The 21,762-nt window shown below is 38.7% G+C and overlaps 1 protein-coding gene across 3 annotated transcripts in view; it reads right to left on the bottom strand.

The window, feature by feature from the left end:
• KIF4A (kinesin family member 4A) overlaps window positions 1-21,762 on the bottom strand; it is a 130,912-nt gene that overhangs the window by 21,879 nt on the left and 87,271 nt on the right. For all 3 annotated transcript variants that reach the window (XM_003943074.4, XM_074392277.1, XM_074392278.1), the window contains 6 exons: window positions 20,774-20,918; window positions 19,916-20,026; window positions 9,096-9,179; window positions 8,041-8,154; window positions 1,570-1,725; window positions 1,344-1,444 (listed from right to left, as the gene is read on the bottom strand). In XM_003943074.4, the coding sequence (XP_003943123.1) occupies window positions 1,344-1,444; window positions 1,570-1,725; window positions 8,041-8,154; window positions 9,096-9,179; window positions 19,916-20,026; window positions 20,774-20,918 (711 nt within the window). The remainder of the gene's footprint in view (window positions 1-1,343; window positions 1,445-1,569; window positions 1,726-8,040; window positions 8,155-9,095; window positions 9,180-19,915; window positions 20,027-20,773; window positions 20,919-21,762) is intronic.

The raw sequence follows: 21,762 nt of genomic DNA, 5'->3' as shown, positions 1-21,762 counted from the left end.
TGTATTGCTAAAACCAGATTAAATGATCCCAAGGTCTTCTGGGCAATAAAATTCTATTATCCTAACACACGCTAAAATCTCTGTCAAGGTTCTGTTCCTTCTAGATTTCATAACTGCTTAAAATAATCATGATTAGAAGAGGCTGTGTTACATAATTTCTGGTCTAGGGCCAGGAGAAGAGGGAGAGAAGAACATTCATCGACCACTTCTTTTCTTTTTAGAGACAATACGAGTGACCATGGCGCAGGGAACACAGTCTCAAGAGTTCCTGAGAAAGTGCAGTCTTCATTGAGTACTTCTATTTTTTTTTTTTTTTTTTTTTGAGACAAAGTCTTGCTGTGTCACCCAGGTTGGAGTTCAATGGCATAATCTCAGCTCACTGCAACCTCTGCCTCCTGGGTTTAACTGATTCTCCTACCTCAGTCTCCTACGTAGCTGAGATTACAGGTGTCTGCCACCACACCCAGCTAATTTTTTGTATTTTTAGTAGAGACAGGATTTCACCATGTTGGCCAGGCTGGTCTTGAACTCCTGGCCTCAGGTGATCCACCCACCTCAGCCTCCCAAAGTGCTAGGATTACAGGCATGAGCCACCATGCCCAGCCCATTGAGCATTTCTAATATGCCAAGTACTGTTATGCACTTTACTTACTAATTTTATGTAATGCTCATGACAACTTTACTTACATCTATTTTCTTGATGATCTCTAAAGTTCTCCTTATGTGTTGTTGCTCTTTTATTATCATTTCTTTGGTTCCTCTAAAATTCTGTTATTGGTTCTACATCTTAGAGATACTACTGCATCAAAAAGTATGGTATCTGACTCTCCGATTATCAGTTAAAAAGAAATAAATAATAAAGAGAAAAAATTATGCCATATTGTAAAAAGCATGGGCTTTGGAATTAGAGTGGGTTTTGATTCTCAGTTCTGTTGTTTGTTAGCCAGTTAATTACCTTTGGCAAATTTCTTAAGATTGCTGAACTTCTTCGTAAAAATTAACTAATTAACTAGTTTATTAAAAAGCCAGTCAAATTTAGCAGTGAGGGGTTGTATACCAACTTTAGAGACACTAATGTTATTAAGTTCTGATAATCCACTTCCATACAACCAAGTTCATTTTTGATCTCTAAAGTGAGAAGAATGATACTTACCTCATAAGGCATCAAAGGGATTAAATAAGAAAATGTATCTAAGATACCTAGTACAGTGTCTGATCCAAAAAAATCGTTATTTTCTCTTGTTTTTCTATCATCACAAAGCTTTTGAATCACTGGATTAATAGGTTCTATTTTTGATTACAGGCATAAATTTTTATAATGGCTTAGAGATAGTCCCTATTACCTGAATTCCATTTCAGTCTCTAGGCTTTCAATCTGCTTTGTAATAGAATCTTCTGACTCTGAAACTTGACCACGCACTTCAGTAAGGGAGAATGTACGCCTCTGTAAAGAACAACAGTGGGAATAAGGGTGAACTGCTAAAAGGAAAGTAATCCTCCAAAGCTATGAGGATTTCTGGGGAATGTAAAGTCTGATTACTGGCAACATTTTTTCATAAGGGCACTTACCCGGAGTTTAGGAGGTGGATTCTCCCCAGATTCCTTTTTTTCTTTGAGTTGAGCCACATCTTGAGCCAGGATCTTTCTGTCTTCAAGGAGGTCATTCAGATGGCGTTTGGCTTCCTCAGTACTAACCATAACCTCAATTTCATTTCCAAGCCAATTCTGGAAGAAAAATCAGTGATATCTGGGTTAGGGATGAGGAATCACTGGTTCATGAGCTAGATTCAGTTACAGACTTAATTTCATTTGGACCAGAGCCCAAGTAACTACAAGTGTGATATCCATTCATACCTACACTTAACAAAAATGTCAGTACCTCTAGAAAAGCCTTTAACAGCAATATCCCAAAAGGTCATAAGAAAGAAGCCTTCTCCAGAAAATCTTTCTCTAGATTTCTAGTATTTCTATGTGCCCTGTTCTTTATTATCTCCATTGCCCTTAATATAAAATTGAATATTTTATGATCTATTCTATTTAATAAATATTCATTTTTAATTTTTAAAGTAGACGAATGGGATTTTTAAAAAAGGAAACAAAATTCACTAAATCCATTTTTTATTTATTTATTTAGACAGGGTGTTGCTCTGTTGCCCAGGCTGGAGTGCAGTGGCATGTTCTCAGCTCACTGCAATCTCCACCTCCCGGGTTCAAGCGATTCTCGTGCCTCAGCCACCCAAGTAGCTGGGATTACAGGTGCACACCACCATGCTCAGCTAAATTTTGTATTTTTAGTAGAGATGGGGTTTCACCAATGTTGGCCAGGCTGGTCTTGAACTGCTGACCTCACGTAATCTGCCTACCTTGGTCTCCAAAAGTGCTGGGATTACAGGTGTGAGCCACCATGCCCAGCCAAAATTCACTTTTTAAAACAGTAATTATCCCTGATAAATATTCTCAGGGATAATTACTGTTAACATCCCTCTCCCCAAAAACCAAAAATATGCAAGAAACATAAATCTCTCCAGCCACAGATGGCTTTCCTGGTAAATTCTATCAAATTTTTAAGAAAGAAACAATATTAATTCTACTCAAAATCTTCCAGACATTTGAAGAGAAACTACTACTTCTCAGCTCATTCTGAGGCCAGTATTACCTTGATACCAAAACCAGACCAAGGTATTATAAAAAACTACAGACCAATATCCCTCATGAACATAGATGAAAAAATTTAAACAAAATTTTTATTTTATGTATTACTGAATTTAACAATACATAAAAAGGATGTTAGATCACAATTAAATGGAGTTTATCCAAGAAATGCAAGATGGGAATGGAATATTACAGAGCCATTAAAAAGAACAAAGTCACATCCTTTGTGGTAACATGAATGCAGCAGGAGGCTATTATCCTAAGAGAATTAATGTAGGAACAGAAAAATCAAATACCACATGTTCTCACTTCTAAGTGGGAGCTAAACATTGAATACACATGGACAGAAAGAAGGGAACAATAGACACTCGGGCCTACTTCAGGGTGGAGGGTAGGAGGAAGGTGAGGATTGAGAAACTACCTGTTGGGTATTATGCTGATTATCTGGGTGACAAAATTATCTGTACATGAAACCCCTGCAACATGCAATTTACCCATGTAACAAACCTTCTCATGTAACCCTTGAACCTAAAGTAAAATTTGGAAAGAAAAGAAACAGAAATGCAAGAAATGTCCATATTTGAACATCAATCAAAATAATTCAACAAATCAACTAACTAGAGACAAAAAGCATTTAAAAAAATTTAACTACAGTTAACATACTTAATGGTGAAAGACTGAATGCTTTCCCCCTAAGATCAGGAAGAACAGAAGGATGTCTACTCTCACCACTCCTATTAATCATCATCCTGAAGGTTCTCACCAATACAATAGGGCAAGTAAGAGAAATGACAGACACAGAGATTAGAAAGGAAGGAATAAAATTGTATTTACAGACAGTATGATAGTCTACATAGAAAATCCTAAAAAACTATAAAAAAGCTAGAATAATAAAGGTATGAGATAAGAGTCAATATACAAAAATAAATTGTATTTCTATATACCAGCATAAACAACTAGCTGGATAAACAATTTGGCAGTTTCTTATAAAGTTAAGCATATTCTTTTCATATGACCCAGTAGTCCCTCTCTTAGGTATTTACCCAAGTGAAATAATTAGTTTACATAGAAATGTGTATGTGTTTTTAACAGCAGCTTTATTTATCATTGCCAAAACCTGATGGAAAAAAAACCCTAAGATATCCTTCAACAGGTGAATGGATAAACAAACTGTGGTACATTCATACAATGAAATACTACTCAACAACAACATTAACAACAACAAAAACATGCAAACTACAGATATACACAACAACACAAATGAATCTCAAATACATTATGCTAAGTGAAGGAAGTCACACTTCCTTCTGTTTCTATTTCTATGACCCTGATGGAAAGGGAAAATAATCACGACAAAGTACACAGTAGTGTTTGCCAAGGGCCAGGGGTGTGGGAGGAATTGGCTACAGAGAGGTATAGGGGAATTTCTGGGAATAAGAGAACTATTCTGTAACTTGATTGTTGTAGTGGTCACACAACTGTTTATGTTGTCAAAACACATAGAACTGTACAATAAAATGGTAAATTTTATTGTATGTCAGTTATGCCTTGATAGAATAAATTAGGGAAAAATCAATGTCATTTGCCATATAACAGAATAAAAACTGACCAATCAACCATCAGATTATCTCAACAGAAAAAGAAAAAAAAAGCTCCTGAAAAAAACCTAACATCAATTTGTAATAAAAACTTTTGCAATCTAAAAAAAGGAACTTCTTCAACCTTATAAAAGACATATACCAAAAAATCTATAGCTATTATCATACTTTATGGTGAAAAACTGAACGCATTCTGCCCAATACTGGGAACAAAGCAAGGCTGTAGCCTCTCACCATTGTACTGGAGGTTCTAGTAAGTGCAATAAGGCAAGACAAAGGTTAAAAAAATAAAAAAGCACTAAATAGAAAAGAAACAAAATTGTCCATATTTGCAGATGACACGATTGCCTAGGAAGAAAATCCTGAGAACTGTAAAAAAGCTTTGAGAACCAAAAAGAATATCTAAACAGTTGGAAATGGAAATAAAAATGCCATTTCCAAGATCGGGAAAATATGAAATATTCAGAGATATGTTTGACAAAAGATGTACACTTGTACATTAAAAACCAAAATGCTGCTGAGAGAAATTAAAAACCTAAAGAGATGTACTGTATTCATGTATCTAAATATTAACATGTTAATTCTCCTCAAATAGATTTATAAATTCTATGCAATCTTAATCCAACTCCCAGCAAACTGCTTTGTAGAAACTGACAAGATAATTCTAAAATTTATATGGAAATGCAAAGGACCCAGTTTTCCCAAAATAATTTTGACAAAGAACAACAACTTTGGAGGACTTACACTACCCGATTTCAGGATTTCTTAAAAAGTAACTGTATTCAAGACTTTTTGGTATTGGCATAAAAATAGACATATAGATCAATGAAACAGAATCTGAAACAGATGTATGGATATTTGATTTTGACAAAGGTGTCCAGTCAAAATGAATCACAGACTTAAATGTAAAGCTTAAAAATATACAACTTCTAAAAGAAAACTTAGGAGGAGATCTTAGTGAGCATTTTTTTTTTTGGGAGATGGAGTCTCACTCTATCACCCAGGCTGGAGTGCAATAGCACAATCTTGGCTCACTGCAACCTCTGCCTCACAGGTTCAAGTGATTCTTCCACCTCAGCCTCCTGAGTAGTTGGGACTACAGGCTCATACCACTGTGCCTAGCTAATTTTTGTATTTTTAGTAGAGACGGGGTTTTGCCATGTTGGCCAGGCTGGTCTCAAACTCCTGACCTCAGGTAATTCATCCACCTTGGTCTCCCAGAGTACTGGGATTACAGGTGTGAGCCACTACGCCTGGCCAAATATTTCTATTAAAAAATTTTTTTTGAGACAGGATCTTGCTCTGTCACCCAGGGTGGATTGCAGTGGTGCAATCATGGCTCACTGTAGCCTTGACCTCCCAGGCTCAAGTGATCTCCCATGTCAGTCTCCCTAGTAGCTCGGACTACAGGTGGGTGCTACCATGTCTGGTTAATTTTTTAAAAATTTTGTTTTGTACAGACAGAATCTCACTTTGTTGCCCGGGCTGGTCTTAAACTCCTGGCCTCAAGTAATTCTCCTGCCTCAGCCTCCCAAAGTGTTGGGATTATAGGTGTGAGCCACTACACCCAGCCAAGATTTCTTAAATAAGATATGGAAACTGTTTAAGTATAAAAGAAAATATATCAATAAATTGGATGGCATTAACATAATAGAGGTTTGCTCTTCAAAAGACATTGTTACAAATTGAAAAGGGCAAGCCAAAGCCAGGGAGAAAATATTTGTAAAACACAGAAGTCCTCTGTTAAATATATCTAGAATATATTAAGAATTTTAATTCGGCTGGGCACAGTGGGAGGCAGAGGCAAGTAGATCACGAGATCGAGACCATCCTGGACAACATGGTGAAACCCCATCTCTATTAAAAAAAGTACAAAAATTAGATGAGTGTGGTGGCAAGTGTCTGTAATCCCAGCTACTTGGGAGGCTGAGGCACGAGAATTGCTTGAACCCAGGAGGCGGAGGTTGCAGTGAGCCGAGACAGCACCACTCACTGCACTCCAGCCTGGGTGACAGAGTGAGACTCCATCTCAAAAGAAAAAAAGGGAAAAAAAAAAGAAAAAAAAAGAATTTTCATTCGATAATAAAAAGATAACCCAATTTAAAAATGGGGACAGATTTGGATAGATATTTCACAAAAGAAAACATACATATGGCAAATAAGCACATGAAAGGATGTTCAATAACATTAGTCATTACAGAAATGAAAATTAGAACCACAGTGAGGCTCTACTACCCACCCACACAGAATAGCTAAAATTCAAAAGACTGACCATACTAAGTATTGGCAAGAATGTGCAGCAACTAGAACCCTTATACATTGCTAGTAGGAATATAAAATGGTACAACTGCTTTGGAAAACAGTATGGCAGTCACTGAAAAGTTAAAACATACACCAATCATACAAGAAAGCCATTTTACTCCTAGCTATCTACTCAAAAGAAATTAAAAAAAAATCCACACAGACTTGTACACAAATGTTCAGTGCAATATGTAATAGCCAAAGACTAGAAACCACTCAACTCTACATCAACAGGTGAATATAAAAACAAATTATGGTCTAGCCATACAATGAATGGGATGCTACTCAGCAATAAAAAGGAAAGAAGTTGTATATGATTTATGCAACCACATGGATGAATCTCAAAATAATTGTGCTGAATAAAAGCCAGAAAAAAAAATACATACTGTATGATTCCAGATGAAAAATCCATAGTGACAGAAAGAAGGTTAATGGTTGCCTGGAACCATTGTGAGGATATAAAAGAAATATATATGAAATGGGGAGTAGAGGGATAAACCAGAAAGGAGAAGGAGGGATTACAGAAGAATAAAAAGAAGCTTTAGGCAATGAAGCACAATGTCATTATCTTGATTGTGGTGATGATTTCATGGGTGTATACATGTGTCCAAACTCATCAAATTATACACTTTATTTTTTCTTTTTGAGACAGAGTTTCACTCCGTCACATCTAGCTTGGAGTACGATGATGGGATCTTGGCTCACTGCAACATCTGCCTCCCGGATTCAAACAATTCTCCCTCAGCCTCCCGAGTAGCTGGGATTACAGGTGCCTGTCACCATGCCCAGCTAATTTTTGTGTTTTTAGTAGAGACAAGGTTTTACCATGTTGGCCAGGTTGGTCTCAAACTCCTGACCTCCAGTGATCCGCTCACCTTAGCCTCCCGACCTGCTGGGATTATAGGTGTGAGCCACTGTGCCCGGCCAAATTGTACACTTTAAATATATACAATTTATAACATGTCAATTCTTCTTCAATGAAGCTGTTTAAAAAAGTAACTGAACCGGCCGGGCGCGGTGGCTCAAGCCTGTAATCCCAGCACTTTGGGAGGCCGAGGTGGTGGATCACAAGGTCGAGAGATTGAGAACAACCTGGTCAACATGGTGAAACCCCGTCTCTATTAAAAATACAAAAAATTAGCTGGGCATGGTGGCACGTGCCTATAATCCCAGCTACTCAGGAGGCTGAGGAAGGAGAATTGCCTGAACCCAGGAGGCGGAGGTTGCGGTGAGCCAAGATCGCGCCATTGTACTCCAGCCTGGGTAACAAGAGCGAAACTCCGTATCAAAAAAAAAAAAAAAGTAACTGAACCTCAACAGGGGCAAGGATAGAAAGAGTTCTATATTCCTGGTCTTTAACCAAGACTTTCAAGTAGAACTTCAGATTTTGCAGTGCTTACTTCTAAACCAAAAGAAAAAAAAAGCTATCTCTTCTTTTTCTCCTGTTCCAAGCATACATAAGAGAAATGGCAGTTTAAGTTGTTCATACCTTCACTCGAGCTGCAGTGCTTTCCATTCCACGGCTCTGAGTCTCTTTCCGCTTATCTGCAACCTCCTGTTGTTTCTGGAGAGCATCCTTGAGACGCTTATTGGCAGCTGCTGCCTAAATAAAATTGGCAAATAGTAATATTGAATGAAAGGTAAAACAAATAAACAAAAAACCCAATTTGTAGAACATTAGTAAAGAAAAATAAAAATTCTATGGATTTGAGTTCCTATAGGAACCAGGTTTATAAATCTCCATGGACATAACACTGGTGAATAGCTACTGCTTTGGAGGCTAGGGGAGGAATACACCTCAAGGAAGTTCTGCAGACTAAAAGTATCTAGAAATGTCACATATCACTATCTCTTTGTTTTTTTTGGCAAAGTCTCAAGTCCAGTTAGGAAAAATTTGAATAGTACCATTTTTCATCACGTTTTTATCTGCTCACAGGTCATGGAATATAAACAGGGATCAAGATTTAGGAATTGCAGGTGAAGGGGAGGAAGGCAGCAAATCACACTGCCACATGTGTAGCTATGCAACAATCTTGCATGTTCTTCACATGTACCCCAAAACCTAAAATGCAATTAAAAAAAAAAAGATTTAGGAATTGCTTGTGAAGATTGGCATCCCTGGTTTCTCAGGACACCTGCTCATTTAAAGGATATTATCTTGCGGCCGGACGTGGTGGCTCACGCCTGTAATCCCAGCACTTTGGGATGCTGAGGCAGGTGCATCACCTGTGGTCAGGAATTCAAGACCAGCCTGACCAACATGGAGAAACCCTATCTCTCTAAAAATACAAAATTAGCTGGGCATGGTGGTGCACGCCTCTAATTCCAGCTTCTTGGAAGGCTGAGGCAGGAGAATCGCTTGAACCTGGGAGGCAGAGGTTGCGGTGACCCAAGATCTGTGCCATTGCACTCCAGCCTGGGCAACAAGAGCAAAACCCCGTCTCAAAAAAAAAAAAAAAAAAAAAAAGAAAACGATATTACTATGCAAGCATTTAAGCCTGACAATGACAATACACTTAACGTTAGTAGACTGAATTTTCTTACCTCCTCTGTTTTACGTCTGAGCACATTGGATTGTTTCTGGAAGTTTCTTTCAAGTTTCAGCAGCTCATATTGCCTCTTACGGTCCTGACAAGAAAAAAGTCAGATATTAATTACTGTTCAGCTAGCTAAAACAAAACCTTATACTATAACTAAGGTGTCTCTCAAAATATCCTTGATTTGGAAGGTTAACTACAATACAGCGACCTGCCTTCATCTTCTCCTATGAGTCAAAAACTTGTAGTTCTAGAAAACGTGTTTGTGTGTAGAGGGGAAGTGGTTTTTCCCTTTGGCTTATTGCTGTGTGGCCAAATTCTTGATGTCTCAGTCATAAGTCAATTACTAGAAATAATATTATAGAATGTGAGGCCTGGAAGGAAGCTTAAGATCATCTAATGAACAGTCCTTTCCACACCGGTAGTTATTGACAGAGGTGGGATTCAGGTCTCCTGATAAATAGACCAGTATTCTTTTCCCATCAACCCTACTAGTCCATCCATTATAAAACCCGGGTGGGTGGCAAAAAAGAGAAGAAAGCCTATCACATAGCCAACCACCTATAAAATTAAGGTAAACTGCAGCTAAAGAAGAGGTTTTTCACTTCTGAACAAAACGAGTTTAACTTGGGTGCACACAGACATAAAGATGGGAACAACAGATACTGGGAGCTCTAAAAGAAGGGGAGGGAAGGAGAAAGTGGGGTAAGAGCTGCAAAACTTCCTATTGGGTACTATGTTCACTATCTGGGTGATGGGATCAGTAGAAGCTCAAAGCTCAGCATCACATAGTATACCCTTGTAACAAATCTGCTCATGTACCCCTGAAGCTAAAATAAAAATAAAAACAGGTTTTACTGAATGTACTTTTTTTTTTTTTTTTTTTGAGACGGAGTTTCGCTCTTGTTACCCAGGCTGGAGTGCAATGGCGCGATCTCGGCTCACCGCAACCTCCGCCTCCTGGGTTCAGGCAATTCTCCTGCCTCAGCCTCCTGAGTAGCTGGGATTATAGGCACGCGCCACCATACCCAGCTAATTTTTTGTATTTTAAGCAGAGACGGGGTTTCACCATGTTGACCAGGATGGTCTCAATCTCTTGACCTCGTGATCCACCCGCCTCGGCCTCCCAAAGTGCTGGGATTACAGGCTTGAGCCACCGCGCCTGGCTGAATGTACTTTTTCTTCCCAGAGATTGGAGATAAAGAATAACAAGAAATGTTATGGGATATCATCTGCTTCAGCTGAGCACACAACATTTAACTGCTTTGATTTCTTGGCCCTTTCCCTATTCTAATACATCCATTAAGCTCCTTCTGGTCTCACTTGTTCCTATCCAATTTGGATGGAATGGTCAAGCCATTTTTGTCATGTCTTTGCCAGCATACTAGAACAATTCATTTCACTCAACAGTATAATATTTACTGGACCATCAACTACACACTAGGCACTGTGCTAGATGTCTAGGATACAGAGATAAACATGACATGGTTACTACTCTTACAGAGATTACCAGGGAATACAAATAACCTGCAATACAATTTTAATAAAATATGATGTGCCGGGCCGGGCACGGTGGCTCAAGCCTGTAATCCCAGCACTTTGGGAGGCTGAGGCGGGTGGATCACGAGGTCAAGAGATCGAGACCATCCTGGTCAACATGGTGAAACCCCGTCTCTACTAAAGGTGCAAAAAATTAGCTGGGCATGGTGGCGCGTGCCTGTAATCCCAGCTACTCAGGAGGCTGAGGCAGGAGAATTGCCTGAACCCAGGAGGCAGAGGTTGCAGTGAGCCGAGATAGCGCCATTGCACTCCAGCCTGGGTAACAAGAGCGGAACTCCGTCTAAAAAAAAAAAAAAAAAAAAAAAATGATGTGTATTGAAATGAGAAGTCATGATAATTAAAGAAACATGGGCCGGGCGCGGTGGCTCAAGCCTGTAATCCCAGCACTTTGGGAGGCCGAGGCGGGTGGATCACGAGGTCAAGAGATCGAGATCATCCTGGTCAACATGGTGAAACCCCGTCTCTGCTAAAAATACAACAAATTAGCTGGGCATGGTGGCGCGTGCCTGTTATCCCTGCTACTCAGGAGGCTGAGGCAGGAGAATTGCCTGAACCCGGGAGGCGGAGGTTGCGGTGAGCCGAGATCGCGCCATTGCACTCCAGCCTGGGTAACAAGAGCGAAACTCCATCTCAAAAAAAAAAAAAAGAAAGAAACACAGCCAGGGGACTAAGCTAGTCCAGTGAAAAGAGAAAATCCAGCAGTCTTCTTAGCACCAGACTTCTTGAAAGAGAAGTCTATGTTTAGTACTTCCACTTGTCATTACTGGTCACTCCAGAATCTCTTTGTAAGTAGTTTCTACCAATTGTCCTGGAATTTCCTACTTATTAAATTTAATGTTCTTTTTATAGTCACTATCTTCTTTGGCTTCTCTCTCAGCATCGTTAGCACTACCAATAGCTTTCCCATACGACCTTAATTCTTTTTCTAGCCTACAAGTTTCATTGTCTTCTTTTCATTTTCTTATACATGAAATAAAGAGATTCTCAACTGGGCGCAGTGGCTTATGCCTGTAATCCCAGAACTTTGGGAGACTGAGGTGGGTGGATCACCTGAGGTCAGGAGTTCAAGACCAGCCTGGCCAACATGGCAAAACCCTGCCTCTACTAAAAATACAAAGAAAATTCCCCAGGCATGGTGGCATGTGCCTGTAGTCCCAGCTAATCAGGAAGCTGAGACAGGAGAATCACTTGAACCTAGGAGGCTGAGGTTGCAGTGAGCCAAGATGGTGCCACTGCACTCCAGCCTAGATGACAGAGTGAGACAAAAAAAGAGAGAGATTCTCTTCTTAGCCTTCTTTTTCTATATATTCTGTCTCCATTATCTCACTACTCCCAAAGTTTCATTTTTCACCTCTATGCAGACAACTCCTTAATTGCAAAGTCCAGTCCTTGAATATTATCTAACATTTTCCAGGTCTCTCCATCCCAAAGGTTATTGTCCTAAAACCAACTTTGTCTCTTCAAACTAGCTGTTTCCTCTGACTTTCCAGTCACTGAAAAGCCTGAAATGCTCTTTGATGCCCTAATTCCTTCATTTTTTGAAAGGTAGATTTTATATTAATTATGATTAAAATCATTGACTAAACATTATTTAGTACCCACTACTTGCCAGTCACTGCTTTAGCCACTGGAAATACAGAAGTGAGCAAAACAAAGATCCTTGTCAACGTGGAATATATATTCCTGTAGAATGTAAAGTTATCACTTTACAGAGGTGTCTCCTTTCTTCTTTTGTTTTTCTTAACAGTTTTATTGAGATATAATCAACATACCATACAATTCACTCATTTAAAGTACATGATTCAGTGGCTTTTGGCACATTCACACAGTTGATGTAAACATCACCACACTTAATTTTAGAACATTTTCATTACCACAAAAAGAAATAGCATACTGTTTAGCCATCACTCTATAACCCTATCACCCCACCCCAAAGCCCTAGACAACCACTAATCTATTTTTGTCTCTACAGATTTTAATGTCCTACTCTGGATATTTCACATAAATGTAATCCTATCATATATGGTCTTTTGTGATTGGCTTCTTTCACTAAGCAAAATGTTTTCAAGCCTCATCCATGTTGTAGTATGTATCAGTACTTCATTCCTTTGTATGGCTGAATAATACTCCATTGTATGGATAGGCCACATTTTATGTACCCATTCATCAGTTGATGGACATGTTGGGTTTTTCCACTTTTTGGCTATTATGAGTACTGTTACACGAACATCTGGGTACAAGTTTTTGCATATGACATGTTTTCATATCTCCTGGGTAGACAAAACTAAGAGTGGAATTGCTGGATCATATGGCACCTCTAGGTTTTTATTTAGCCTCTTGATAAACTGCTAAACTGTTTGCCAAAGCAGCTATACCATTTTCCCATCCTACTAATAATGTCTGAGGCTTTCAATGTCTCTACATTCTTGCTAAGATTTATTATCATTTATCTTTTTGTTTATAGCCATCCTAGTAGATGTGAAATTACATCTCATTGTGGTTTTGATTTGCATTTCTCTGATGGCAATATACACTGAGCACCTTTTCAGGTACTTATTGCTTTGCCCATTTTAAAACTGGGTTATATTTTTATTATTGATTGGTAAGAGTTCTTTTTTTTTTTTTTGAGACGGAGTTTCGCTCTTGTTGCCCAGGCTGGAGTGCAATGGCGCGATCTCGGATCACCGCAACCTCCGCCTCCTGGGTTCAGGCAATTCTCCTGCCTCAGCCTCCTGTGTTGCTGGGATTACAGGCACGCGCCACCATGCCCAGCTAATTTTTGTATTTTTAGTAGAGACGGGGTTTCACCATGTTGACCAGGATGGTCTCGATCTCTTGACCTCATGATCCACCCGCCTCAGCCTCCCAAAGTGCTGGGATTACAGGCTTGAGCCACCGTGCCCGGCCGATTGGTAAGAGTTCTTTATCTATCTTGGATATAATACTCTTATCAGCTATATAATTTGTAAATATTTTCCTTCTGATTTATGGCTGTTAACTTTCTTTATTTGGTTAGAGATGGGGTCTTGCTCTGTTGACCAGAGTGGGGTCAAACTCCTGGGCTCAAGCAATCCTCCCACATCGGCCTCCCAAAGCGTTGAGATTTCAGGTGTGAGCCACCATGTCCAGTCATATCCACTTTCTTGATATGAAAATTAAAAAGCTTTTAATTTTGTCTAATTTAACTCTTTTTTGGCTAGCTGTTTGTGCTTTAGGTATTACATCTAAGAAATCATTGTCTAATCCAAAGTCACAAAGATTAACACCCATGTTTTCTTCTAAGAGATTAATGGTTTTAGCTCTTACATTTAGGTTTTTGATCTGTTTTGATTTAATTGTTATATATGGTATGAGAGCAAGTTTCTTTTTTTTTGAGATAAAGTCTCACTGTTGCCCAGGCTGGAGTGCAATGGTGTGACTCAGCTCACTGCAACCTCCACCTCCCAGGCTCAAGTGACTCTCCTGCCTCAGCCTTCTGAGTAGCTGGGATTACAGGCACGTGCCACCATGCGGTCTAATTTTTTTGTAATTTTAGTAGAGACAGGGTTTCACCATGTTGGCTAGGCTGGTCTCAAACTCCTGATCTCAAGTGACCCACCTGCCTCGGCATCCCAAAAAGTGCTAAGACTACAGGCAGGAGCCACTGCTCCCGGCTACAAGTTTCAACTTCTTTATTTTGCATGTGACTATCCAGTTGTTCTAGGGCCATTTGTTGAAAAGACAACTGTTTTCCTCATTTAATTGTCTTGGCAGTACTGTTGAAAATCAACTAACCGTAAGTGTATAAGTTTATTTATGGATTCTCAATCTTATTCCATTGACCTATATGTCTATCTTTACACAGTACCACATAGTCTTGATTACTGTAGCTTTGTAGAAAGTTTTAAAATCAGGAAAAGTGACATTTACAAATTCGTTCTCCTTGTTTTGAATATTCTGGGTCCTTTGCATTTCCATACGTATTTTAGAATCAGCTTGTTTTCTGTGAAGAAACCAGATGGAATTTGATTGAAATTGTGTTGAATCTGTAAGGCAATCTGAAGGGTATTCCATCTTTAGAATATCAAGTCTTCCCGCCCATGAACATGGGATATCCTTCTATTTATTTAAGTCTTCCTTAATTAAATTCAATGATATTTAGTAGTTTTCAAGGATATAAGTCTTACACTTCTTTTGCTAACTTTATTCCAATTTGTATTGATGCTATTATAAATGGAATTGTTTTCTTTTCTTTTCTTTTTTTCTTAGATGGAGTCTCCAGGGTTGGAGTGCAGTGGAGTGCGATCTCGGCTCACTACAACCTCCACTTCCTGGGTTCCAGTGATTCTCCTGCCTTAGCCTTCCGAGTAGCTGGGATTACAGGCGCCTGCCACCACGCCTGGCTAATATTTTGTATTTTTAGTAGAGACAGGGTTTCACTACATTGGCCAGGCTGGTCTCGAACTCCTGACTTTGTGATCCACCTGCCTTGGCCTCCCAAAGTGCTGGGATCACACGTGTGAGCTGCCATGCCTGGCCCTGGAATTGTTTTCTTAATCTCATTTTCAAATTGTTAATTGCTAGTATATAAATATACTACTGATTTTCTTTTCTTTTTTTTTTTAATTTTGTTTTTGAGACAAGAGTCTTGCTCTGTAGCCCAGGCTGAAGTGCAGTGGCCTGATTTCAGCTCACTGCAACCACTGCCTCCTGGGTTCAAGTGATTCTTGTGCCTTAGCCTCTCAAGTAGCTGAGACTACAGGTGTGTGCTACCATGCCTGGCAAATGTTTGCATTTTTAGTAGAGACGGGGTTTCACCCTGTTGGCCAGGCTGGTCTCAAACTCCTGACTTCAAATGATCTGCCTGCCTCGGCCTCCCAAAGTGCTAGGGTTACAGGCGTGAGCCACCACATCTGGCCACAACTGATTTTCTTATATTGATCTTATATTCTGCAAACTTGCTGAACTCATATTAATTCTAATAGACTTTTAGTGGATTCTCTAGCATTTTCCACATATAAAATCATGTCATCTATAAACAGAGATCTTGCTTCATCCTTTCCAGTTTAGGTGTCATTTATATATTTTTCTTCCCTAAATGTCCTGGTTAGAATCTCCAGGACAATGCTGAATACATATGGCAAGAGTGGACATCCTTGTCTTGTTCCTGATCTTAGGGGAAAAGTATGCTCTTTTTCACCATTAAATATTATGTTAGCTGTGGGTTTTTCATTTATGTCCTTCATCATGCTGTGGAAGTTCTCTTCTATTCCTAGTTTCTTGAGTGTTTTTATCGTGAAAGACTGTTAGATTTTTGTCAAATGCTTTTTCTGTGTCTATTGAGATGATCATACGGTTCTTGTTCTTTTTCCTACTGATATAGTATATTACATAATTGATTTCTATAAACAAACTTTGCATTTTTCAGATAAACCTCACTTGGTCATAAGTGTATCATCCTTTTTTTTTTTTTTTTTTTTTTTTGAGACAGGTTCTCACTCTGTTGCCCAGGCTGGAGTACAGTGGTATAATCTCAGCTCACTGCAGCCTCTGCCTCTTGGTTTCAATCAATTCTTATGCCTCAGCCTCCCAAGTAGCTGGGATTACAGGTGCACGCCACAATGCCCAGCTAATTTTTTTTAAATTTTTTATTTTTAGTAGAGACAGGGTTTCACCATGTTGGCCAGGCTGGTCTCAAACTTCTGACCTCAAGTGATCTGTCCGCCTCGGCTTCCCAAAGTGCTGGGATTATAGGTGTGAGTCACCGCACCCAGCCTATCATTCTTTTTAAATGTTGATGGATTCAGTTTGCTGGAATTTTGTTGAGGATTTTCATGCCTATATTAATAAGAGATATTGGTCTGTAGTATTCTTTTCTTGTGATGTCTTTTGTCTTTGGTTTTGATATCAGGGAACACAAGCCTCATGGAATGAGTTAGGAAGTGTTTCCTCTGCTTCTGGTTTTCAGAAGAGTTTCTGAGAAATGGGTATTTCTGTCTTTTTTTTTTTTTTTTTTTTTTTTCTGAGACAGAGTCTCACTCTATCGCCCAGGCTGGAATGCAGTGGTGCAATTTTGACTCACTGCAACCTTTGCCACCTGGATTCAAGCAATTCTTGTTCAGCTTCGCAAGTAGCTGGAATTACAAGTGTGTGTCACCATATCCAAACAATTTTTGTATTTTTAGTAGAGATGGTGTTTTACCATGTTGGCCAGACTGGTCTCGAACTCCTGACCTCAGGTGATCTGCCCGCCTCGGCCTTCCAAAGTGCTGAGATTACAGGCGTGAGCCACAGCACCTGGCCAAGAAGTGGGTATTTCTGCCAGGCGCGGTGGCTCACATCTATAATCCTAGCACTTTGGGAGGCTGAGGCAGGCGGATCATGAGGTCAGGAGATCGAGACCAGCCTGACCAACATAGGTGAAACCTTGTCTCTACTAAAAATACAAAAAATTAGCCAGGCATGATGGTGCATGTCTATAATCCCAGCTACTTGGGAGGCTGAGGCAGGAGAATCACTTGAACCCGGGAGGTGGAGGTTTTGGTGAGCCAAGATCACGCCATTGCACTCCACCCTGGGCAACAAGAGCAAAACTCTGTCTAAAAAAATTAAAAAAAAAAAAAAAGAAAAAAGAAAAGAAAGAAATGGGTATTTCTTCTTAAAATGTTTGATAGAACTCACCAGCAAAGCCATCTGTGCCTGGGCTTTTCTTTGTGAGAAGTTTTTAAAATACTAATTTAACTTCTTGTCACAGGTTTATACAGATTTTGTATTTCTTCTTGAGTCAGTTTTGGTAGTTTTTGTCTTTCCAGGCATTTGTCTACTTCATCTAGGCTATCTAATTTGTTGGTGTACAGTTGTTAATAGTAATTCCTTATAATTCTTTCCTTCTGGCAAGATTGGTAGTAATATTCCCTCTTTCATTCCTAACTTTAGTAATTTAAATTTTCTTTCTGTTTTTTCTTGTTAAGGCTATCTGAAGGTTTGTCAGCATTTGTTAATCATTTCAAAAGACCAACTTTTGGTTTCAATGATTTTCTCTATTTTTTTTCTATTTTGTATTTCATTAATTTCTACTCTAATCTTTTAATGTTTTCTTTCATCTACTAGCTTTGGGTTTAGTTTGCTCTACTTTTTTTTCAGTGTTTTAAAGTGAAAGGCTAGGTTATTGGTTTAAAATCTTTCTTAAAGTTTAAAAAAATTGAGATGCGGTCTCACTGTTTTGCCCAGGCTGGTCTTGAACTCCTGAGCTTGAGTGTTCCTTCCACCTCAGCCTCGCAAGTAGCTGGAACTACAGGAGACTTTCTTCATTTTTTAATATAGGCATTTACAACTATACAATTCCCTCCAAACACTGTTTTACCTGCATCCCACAAGTTTTGGTACGTTGTATTTTTGTTTTTATTAATCTCAAAGAATTTTTAAATTTCCCTATGACTTCCTTTTTGATTCATTATTTATTTAGGACTGTGTTAATTTCTTCATGTTTGTGAATTTCCCAAATTTATTTGTTATTGATTTTTAATTTCATTCCATTGTGGTTAGAGAATAGATTTTCTATTATTTCACCACTTTTCTTTGAGATGGAGTCTTACTCTGTTGCCCAGGCTGGAGTGCAGTGGTGCAATCTCAGCTCACTGCAACCTCAACCTCCCAGGTTTAAGTGATTCTCCTGCCTCAGCCTCCCGAGTACTGGGGATCACAGGCATGTCACCACATCCAGCTACTTTTTGTATTTTTAGTAGACACAGGGTTTTACCATGTTGGCCAGACTGGTCTCAAACCCCTGACCTCAGGTGATCTGTCCACCTCGGCCTCTCAAAGTGTTGGGATTATAGGCGTGAGCCACCATGCCTTGCCTGTTTCAATACTTTCAAATTTATTGAGGCATAAAAGGCATAGCATATGGTCTATCCTGGAGAATGTTTCACGTGTACTTAGGAAGACTGAATATTCTGGTGGTGTTGGTTTGAATAGTCTATAGATGTCTGTTAGGTATAGTTTATAATCTAGCATTATACATAAACTATAAACCAATATCTCTTATGAATGTAGACATGAAAATGCTGGGTATAATATTGTTGAAGTGCTCAATATCCTTGCTGCTCTTATGCCTACTGTTCTATTCATTATTAAATAGGGACTGGGTGCAATGGCTCATGCCTGTAATACCAGCACTTTAAGAGACTGAGGTGAGAGGATTGCTTGAGCCCAGGAGTTCGAGACAGCATAGTGAAATTCCATCTCTACTAAAAATAAAAAATTATCCAGGTGTGATGGTGTATGCCTGTAGTTCTAGCTACTCAGGAGGCTGAGGTGGGAGGATTGCTTGAGACCAGGAGTTGGAGGCTACAGTAAGCAATGATTATACCACTGCACTCCAGCCTGGGCAACAGAGCAAGACCTCATCTCTAAAAAAGAAAGAAAATAAAGAGGTAGATTGAAGTCTGCAAATATTTATTACTGTTGATTTGTCTATTTTTCTCTCCATTTCTGTCAGTGTTTGCTTCATATATTTTGGGGGCTCTGTTGTCAGGTGCATATTCAGGCTCTTATACTTCTTCTGGATTATACAATATCTTCTTGTGTTCTGACCTCTGTTTCTCAATATTAGTTTGCTCTATACATTATTCCCAGATATATCTTTCTAAAGCAGTGTTTTGTTGATAGCACTTTCTAAAAACCCTTAAAATCTTTATGCTACTAACAAAATGAGGTTCAAACTTCTTGGATCTTTAATATTCCAGCTTCAACTTGTCTTTCCAATCGTTCACTACTATACTTCACCCCAGTTGGACCACTTGCCATTCCTTGAATAGGTCTACAAAGTTGTCATCTCTATGTCTCTGGTCTATATATGTGGAATGCTTGTACTTACCTCTATCAAAACCCTTCCTATTATTCAGGGCCTATTCAGCCATCATCTTTTCACTCCAACTGGAAATGTGCTTTCCTTTCTCTTAGTGATTTTGGTATTTTATTCTTAAAGCTCAAATCTCTTTCTTCCTTCTATTTGAGAAATCCATGCTTATGTCTTACTGTCTCCTTTAAACAAGACATTCTTCAAGGGCAGAGCTTATATACTACTAATTTTTCTATTTCCCATAGTGCCTAGTAGATAGTACCTTGCACATAACAGACATAGTAGACATTTAAAAAAAAGTTGTTAAATTCATGAATATGTCACATTTTTGGAGATACAAGGTGTTTGAAAAGAAGCATTAAAATTGTTAGTTAGCTCAGAGAAGGGTTTATTAGCTAGGCCTTCAAGAAATTTTAGTTACTTACTCGTTCTTTTAACTGTATTACTTCTTTGTCTTTTTTCTGCTTCCACTGTCTGAACTTCTCAGCATCCTCTTTCATTTGACGCATTAACTGTACCCGCTGGTTTTTCATCATCTATAAAAACAAAAACAAGCACAAGTATTAGTCATCTGTACTTTATTCTAGGCTGGTGTGGATGGACAGACTTACCATCAAGAAGAGAGAAAACCCAGAACTAGGCTGGGAAAGCCACCAACAGATTTTCTGATTAGGCTTATAATACCCCTTGCTATGCTTGCACAGGGTTTCCAAGTATAGACTACACAAGTGAACACTGAGAAGAAATTAAAGAAAAATGTACCTACAAGCTAAATCTAACCCTAAATTCACTGTATACAAATGAAATTTCAAGGAAACATCTACTAAGCCTCCAGGACAAATCCACCTAGCAACCACTGTGTTCTAAAGGTTTCAGTACAAGTAGCCTGTAACCACCACTTTGTTGGTGTCACAAGTTGAACATTCAATAACTGAGAATTTTCTCTAGGTGTCTGTCATATTGTTACTACTTTAGGAAATTATGCTACGTGATCATGGAAGGTGATCAGGATGTAACCATTAACTATGGAGACGTCTTTGTTCTTTGGTTTCAGAGACTCTAACATTAAATTTTGAATGTCAAAGCAAGGTTTTATTAAGCAGATTCTAGATGACTACTAGCACAATGTGCTGCAAAAGGGACATTTGTGGAGATTCACATACTTGAAATGATTGCCCTGCCTGCTATTTTCTCACCTGAAAACACTTCTAGTATATTTCTAAAGGGAATACCTATGTTTGTAAATTCCAATGGGGGTAAATGCAAGGATGAGAATTTATTACCCGTATCTCCTGGTTCAGTTTGGAGACAGTATGCTCTGTGGATTCCTTTAGTTTCAGAAGTTTGGACTGCTCATTCAGTTTCTTCTTCAGATCAGCGATTTGACCCTCCAGCTCCTGGAGACGTTTGCGGCGGCGCTCACTCAACCTAAACACAGGTGCTGTAGAAGTGAAGACTACCAGCAGCAAAGCCTGACTTCAAAAAACATAATACTAGACTCCCAGAGTTACAACCCTGACATATATAAAATAGGTGACTAGTCACATAGCCATTTTAAAAAAAGAATAGCACCCAAACCTGTCTCAATAATAGGAGCTTAATACAAAGACTAAGACAAATTTTAGTATACAGCAATGCAACTGCCTCAATATACGCCACCCTTTTTGTGTCAAAATGGTTTTTTGAAGGCATTTCACTTTACTTTAGCTATAAAGAATAATTCTTACTATTATACAAGTCTGAGATAGAAAATAAACATTCAGCATAACTTTTACAAACATGAGCTTCAGTACACAAACGAGAGATGAAATGGAGTCACTAAGTAAAAAGAAGGTAGAATAGCCCATATTGCAGAGGTCTGAAGGAGAGTAGAATGTTATGGTTATCTGCTTTGGTTTTACTTCTAACTGGTAAGAGATGGCTAGATTGATTTTTTAATCACTAGCGTGTATATTAATTCCATTCACAAACTAATTTACCATTAGTACAGGGACAAAGAAACTGCTGTTATCTAGTAAGTCTGATAATCTTTTAAAAGCCAGCTCAAATGCTAACTTTTTACAAAGCCTTCCTTGATCATGGTAGTCTGAATTGATTATTTCTCACCTCTGAACTCTTAACACAATTACTGCCTAAGAAATTTATTTGGCTACTAATCATATGCTGTGTTATAACATTCTTTTACTGTCAACTTCAGATGCTATTTAAAATTGCAATTATTTAACCATTTTTGTGTTTAGGTCTCCTCTTCACAACCAGGTTTAAATCTTTT

The sequence above is a fragment of the Saimiri boliviensis genome, chromosome X (genome assembly GCF_048565385.1).
Source record: "Saimiri boliviensis isolate mSaiBol1 chromosome X, mSaiBol1.pri, whole genome shotgun sequence".
NCBI classification, from domain to species: Eukaryota; Metazoa; Chordata; class Mammalia; order Primates; family Cebidae; genus Saimiri; species Saimiri boliviensis.
Note: the sequence above shows the minus strand (reverse complement) of the source record. Positions and strands in the feature narration are given on the sequence as shown.